The 6,998-nt window shown below is 41.3% G+C and overlaps 1 protein-coding gene across 1 annotated transcript in view; it reads left to right on the top strand.

The window, feature by feature from the left end:
- neto2a (neuropilin (NRP) and tolloid (TLL)-like 2a) overlaps positions 1–6,998 on the top strand; it is a gene marked incomplete at both ends in the record, with an annotated part of 76,144 nt that overhangs the window by 48,139 nt on the left and 21,007 nt on the right. Inside the window, one exon of the mRNA XM_084308211.1 lies at positions 3,581–3,809. Coding sequence (XP_084164337.1) covers positions 3,581–3,809 — 229 coding nt within the window. The remainder of the gene's footprint in view (positions 1–3,580; positions 3,810–6,998) is intronic.

Genomic DNA, 6,998 nt, shown 5'->3' with positions numbered 1-6,998 from the left:
TTGCATTTGCAGTGTTTCAATGTCGCTCCTGTACTTTCCGACGGCTCAGCCATCGGATTTCTGTGTGTAGCTGCAAGTCGCCATAATCAGTGTCCATCTCTTCCAAAAAGGAGACAAACTTTCTATGGTTTAGTGACCTGTTGCCTCCACGAATTAGATTGGTAACCTTGGTAACCAAATCCATAACATGGCTGTATTCAAGCTTCTTGGCACAGAGAGCCTCCTATATCAGATTAAAAAAAAATAAAAACGATTTAACGACTCTCGCATATAATTTGACTACACTCGACTCGCATTGGTCATTATAGTGACGCACAATAGATGGAAATTATGTTAGCGAACTTACCTGATGTATAATGCAGTGCAGTATTGGACACTCAACGCCACTCTGCCTTAGAAGCCCGGCGAATCCATCGGTAACAACAGCCGACAGTTTATCAAAACCCCCATATTGCTGCACGGCACTTTCAACAGCGTTGAATATGTGCACACTAGGGCTGACCCCTATTAGTCAAATAGTCGACTAATCGATCGAAAGGAGCCATAGTTGACTGCCAACTCTTCTTAGTCGAATACAATACAAAAAAATAAAAAAAAATTATACTTTTTTTTTTTTTTTTTTATTGGCCTGGGGCCGCATGGAACGTCGGTGAGGGCCGCATGCGGCCCGCGGGCCGCCAGTTGCCCCTCCCTGGGTTAGACAGTGGCTCAGGAGGTAGAGCGGTCGTCTGGTAATCAGAAGGTTAGGGTTAGACAGTCTCAGGAGGTAGAGCGGTCGTCTGGTAATCAGAAGGTTAGGGTTAGACAGTGTCTCAGGAGGTAGAGCAGGCTGAGCTGGATCCGGCAGAGTGAGAAGAGGTAGAGCTGAACGAGGGAAGAAGAGAGAGGAGAGAGATAGGAAGAGAAAGGAAATAAACTTAAATTTGTATTACTTTGGCACAAATGAAAAATGTGTTAGGTAGCTTGTGGGAGACTTTAGGCTCCACTGAGTTAATAAATGATTCCACACAGTCCCATTGCTGCAGTGGTGACTGTGTTATGGTCTGTGATGTGATCATTTAGTCTTATTTAGGGTTGCCGCAGTGATGTGAAATTTCCCATGACTAATGGCCCCATGGGGACATTAACGTGTGGTGTCGGGCCTTACAAATAAATTGTATTTGATTTGATTTAACACCGGACATTTGACAAAATTACGTTCAATATCTGTAGAGCACTTACTTTGATCTTTAACGTTATGCGGCTACAGATTTAAATCGAAAAATATTGCCAAATCCTCCGCCTGTCGCCTCTAGAGCCTCCTTTCTCTCCTTCATGCAAAGTTAAATCTACTCTCTAAATGAAAGTGAAACTTAAGATACTCTGTACTGCTCTGCTGTCCACGCAGACACGTTCAGTTTATAATGTTGTCTGACTGAAGTATTGAGTTTTTTATTATTAACTAAATGGGTTTTATTTTTTTATTTCTATATATAAAACAAAACTTACACCTGAACACAGAGTTATGTACTTGGTGGATGCCTGAACACAGAGAGTAACACTGGTATCACAGACTACTACGGCAAGCCTAGCCTGAGTGATTAGAGAATGCATTTCACCAGAATCAGACAGTTGTCTTTTTTTTCCCAACCCAATGGATCCAATGAGTCTACATTAATTGTTTATTGACGCTGCAAATCAGTTTATCTTTCAAATGACGGTCATATCCCAAGTGGCCCAAACTTGCCAAGGCAGCAGATCCTGTTTGTGTCTCAGACTGGGTGCTGTCCATGGTGCTGAACTGAAGCTGCTGTGTGTGTGTGTGTGTGTGTGTGTGTGTGTGTGTGTGTGTGTGTGTGTGTGTGTGTGTGTGTGTGTGTGTGTGTGTGTGTGTGTGTGTGTGTGTGTGTGTGTGTGTGTGTGTGTGTGTGTGTGTGTGTGTGTGTGTGTGTGTGTGTGTGTGTGTGTGTGTGTGTGTGTGTGTGTGTGTGTGTGTGTGGGGGGGGGGGGGGAACTGGGTACTGTCCATGCATGTGTGTCACAGCATGCCGAATAAAGACTTCTTCAAAGTCCAGTAAATGGGTCATCAGCGTACACCCACACACACACACACACACACACACACACACACACACACACACACACACACACACACACACACACACACACACACACACACACACACACACACACACACAGCACAGCACAGAGTCAAATCAAAAGGGTTTTCAAAGTACCTTCAACCTCGGCATATGTTCCAATATGTGATAATCATAATTTCCCCCCTGGTCAATCTGATATTGTTTTTTCATTATGGAAGGGAAAGGGACTGGCCACTATCAAATATCTATATGTTGATCGTCACTTTGCCTCATTTAACGAACTTAAGTCTAAGTTTAATCTTACAAGCTCACACCTGATCTCTGATTTTGTTTCATATTTCTCTGTCCAATCTATGGCTTCCTCCGACCACATTAAAGATGTATGGTCCACAGAGCTTAGTATGGAAATCTGGGAGATGTGGGAGGAGGGACTTAGCAGGATACATAAATGTTCTATTAATGCCAGAGTCCAACTTATACAGTTTAAGATCATTCACAGACTGCATTACTCTAAAACTAAACTGCATAGAATCTATCCCTCTGTATCGCCTCTCTGTTATCGTTGCATGTCCGCAGAGGGTAATCTTTCACATATGTTTTGGTTTTGTCCCAAGCTATTTAAGTACTGGGTAGACATTTTTGACTGGTACACCAAGGCGTATAAGAGAGAGATTGCCCCAGACTGCCTTCTAGCTCTACTCGGCTGTTCAGCTAACACTGCGGAATTACCTTACAATGAGCAGGAGGCCCTGATGTTTGGTATGGCTATGGCCAAAATAATTATCCTTAAGGAATGGAAAGACACGTCATCTCCAAGTTTTAAAAGATGGCTCACTGAGATGGTCTCCTCTCTGCAGCTGGAAAGCATCCATCACAGTAGGTCTGAGACCTCGAACAAATTTAATATGATATGGGGTCCCTTTTTGGAATGCTTAGCTAGAACATAAGTGCTTCTCAATGTCCTCCCGTGTATTTTCTGTAAAATTTATATATATATATATAATATATGTATATATGTCAGAAAATCAGCCCCTTGCGTCCTTAGTGTACAGTATATGACATGGTGTATGTTTGTTCATTGATGTGACGGTGTCTGGCAACATACTGTTTGTTTTTTTATTTTATTTTTTATTTATTTGTGTTTGTGATTTGTCTTGATGTGTGTTTGTGAAACTATAAAAGCTGAAAATAAAATATTATATATAGAAAACACTTTTTTATGATAATCACAAGGTCCTAGTTTTTTACTTTTGTAATATATTTTCAGAAATGACTGATATTTTGAAAGAATTTAAGACCAAAACATGTTAAAAATAAATAAATAATTTTTTTTAAATTAAAATCAGCCCTATTTTAAAATAACATCAAAGTGCAATATTTTACTCACCACAACATGAAAAACCCAATGCAGCTTCACAGCCTACATCTACAATAGGATCTTATTCAGCAGTTCTATATAATCGGTGACCTTTGACCTGTGACCTCCTCTGTGGTTCCAGATCTACCTGCGCTTCATGGAGTACCAGATGGAGCACTCCAACGAGTGCAAGAAGAACTTCGTGGCGGTGTACGACGGCAGCAGCGCCATTGAGAACCTCAAGGCCAAGTTCTGCAGCACCGTGGCCAACGACGTGATGCTGGACAACGGGGTGGGCGTGGTGCGCATGTGGGCCGACGAGAAGAGCCGCCTCAGCCGCTTCCGGATGCTCTTCACCTCGTTTGTGGACCGTGAGTAAAAAGGCTTGCTCTCCGTGACTCGCTCCGTGACTCGCTCCATGACTCGCTCCATGACTCGCTCCATGAAGCAGCATATCTATATATCACATCTCTATAATCCAAGACAGATAGAAAAACTGCTTCAACGAACTTCTGTCTCCTAATCATTGGGAAGCTGGTTCTGTTCCTGTATAAGAAGCCCCAATTTCTGTCAAGCAGTTTACTGTCGAGAATGTCGGAGAACTAGAAAACGTTGTTTTATTTGCATTAAGTGCAAACGTAAGACCAATCAACGCGTCTTGCAGACCATTAAATTTGTTATTTATAAAAAAATATATATAAAAACACACAGACATATATATAGAGCGGTATAATAAGCTCTCTGTTGATTTATTACCATCCGTATTCTCTCTGCATCGCCACTCAGCTGTCTGACAGTGACATTTCAGCAAAGAAAAACTAATTAAACTGTTGTGTTTAAAGCACAAATATGGGGGCGTAAGACAATTATTTTCTCCAAACCTTTCTGAAGGAACTTTTTGATATACAGGTCACACTCTGGCCCATTGTAGGTCACTTAAAATAGAAACGTTGGGATTTCTATGTCCATTTTGATGCATGGAATTGTCACGACTGAGAGTAATTATCCCATAAATGCATCATACTTTTTGAGGGGCGAGGAACTTTCACAGCTAGAAGTCGCATGTGAAGTAAGTAGTGCCACCTGACGTGCTGGGAAGTCTGAGACCACATTATCTAACGTGAGAGTTAACACATGTGATAGTGTTGACTGTTTACATCCCACTGAGCGAGAGTTAACACATGTGATAGTGTTGACTGTTTACATCCCACTGAGCGAGAGTTAACACATGTGATGGTGTTGACTGTTTACATCCCTCTGAGAGAGAGTTAACACATGTGATGGTGTTGACTGTTTACATCCCACTGAGCGAGAGTTAATCCTGATCACAGAAGTCGTAACTCTCTGGATAACTCTTTAATCCTGATCACAGAAGTCGTAACATCTCTGGATAACTCTTTAACTTAGTTTGGCCGGAGTCAGCGAGACTGGCTTGGAATTTTCTTCAAGGTCAGAAAGCAACATTAATCTTCGTCACTCAGAGAACGAGAAGAGTTTAGCTTCCTCTTCATCCATCATCCTTGATGGGGACAAATCCTCAGGACACATACCCCCAATGCATAAACCAAACGCACTAAGGCCACACGCACGCACGCGCGCACGCACACACACACACACACACACACACACACACACCTCAGGGCTGAACGATATGTAACAAATATCATATTGTGATTCTTTGAGAGATGTTGTAATGGCAATATGATTCATGATATTAATGGTATTCATTCATAACATTGATTTATGTGTCATTATTATTTAATTGAAAAAAGTATTCAAATGATGGTGACGATCGATGATTCTTATGGGAGTCTGTACCAAACAAAGTGGTGTCTGTAAAAAATCTGTAGAGTACAATTTATAGGGTAGGGGATCTCAGTCATGCACATGCACACACACACACACACACACACACACACACACACACACACACACACACACACACACACACACACACACACACACACACACACACACACACACACACACACACACACACACACACACACACACACACACACACACACACACACACACACACACACAGGAGCATGCACTTACATACACACTCATTCACACACAAACGTACATGCATGCACATACATGTTGCCTGCTTACTCACGCACATACACACACAGACACACACACACCCTCTCTCTCACACACTTGTTTAGGCTTGAGTCTAGGAAGGCTGCGATGGGAGGTACGGCTTGGCTGTACACTTGACAAAATCTTCCAATCAATTGAATAAATCCATAAATCCAGAGTCCGTCACTGCTACGTGCTTTTGGCTCCGCGAGAGGACGAGCTGGCTGCTGGTGAAAGTCTCAGTGCGGGGGGTGGGGGGGGGGGGGGGGGGAGGGGGGGGTGTTCAGAGGAACTGAAGCAAATGGAGAAAAAGTATTGCAGTGCCTTGACTGCAGTGGATTGGACATTTGTGAGTTATGATACTGTTCACTGTGGCGTTTGTAGGATAAAAGCACATGAAATTAATATGCACACTGAATGCAAACGCAACGTTTCAACCCAACAGAGTCTTCATCAGGCAAATGACCCACATGACAGGTAGAAGGGTATACTGCAGATGCTAAGCCAATGACATCACACTGACATCACTGTCAAGTCAATTAAGTAGGTTATAGCACATAATAATAATAATAATAATAATAATAATAATAATAATAATAATAATAATAATAATAATAATAATAATAATAATAATAATAATAATAAACTTTATTTGTATAGCACCTTTCATACAAGAATTGCAGCTCAAAGTGCTTCACAGCTGTACAGAAAATACATAAAATGAGCACAAAGATTGGCAGATCAAGAGCAATGCATAAAGTGCAGACATAGAATAAGTATAAAACAAGCATAAAATAGAGAGCAGCAAAATAGACAAGGTCAAGGTAAGGCATAAAGCATTAACATTAGGATCTAACATCTTAATAGGCCTCTTTGTTTATGGTTTGATTATATGGCAATCTAAAAAATAAACAGTAGTACAAATACATAAAACATTCAATAATCCATTATAGAAAATAATGAAGATATATTATAGAAGAAATATTGCAAAAAGGCATACCAACAAGTGACAAGACATATAAGAATAATAGTTAAAAACCTCATAGTATAACAAGCAAAAAACAATGAACAAGATATACTATACTAGGGTAGTGAAAGGTAGAGCCAGAGAGATTTATATCAAATAGTTTATTTAGACCATTAGGGGAAATGGATCCCAAATGTTTCACTTAGGAGAAGCCTTTTTTCAAGATCCCCTCCCCTATCGGGCTTCTCCACTTTTTCCAGACCAATATATCTCAGTCCCCTTGACATTATGACCGGCTGGTTTAAAATGAACAGCCACTGGGTCGTTTTAAACCAGCATAATGTCGGGTCACTGAGATATATTTGTCTGGAAAGATGGGCAAGAGAGGGGGGAGGGGGGGGGGGGGAGAGAGGGGTTGACATAATGACAAAGGTCATGAGCCGGTCCAGCCTGATGACATCACCATGCATCATAAATGTCTAGATGTAGCAGTACTGTCTATCGG

The sequence above is a fragment of the Notolepis coatsorum genome (assembly GCF_963971535.1).
Source record: "Notolepis coatsorum genome assembly, chromosome: 2".
Classification (NCBI taxonomy): Eukaryota; Metazoa; Chordata; class Actinopteri; order Aulopiformes; family Paralepididae; genus Notolepis; species Notolepis coatsorum.
Note: the sequence above shows the minus strand (reverse complement) of the source record. Positions and strands in the feature narration are given on the sequence as shown.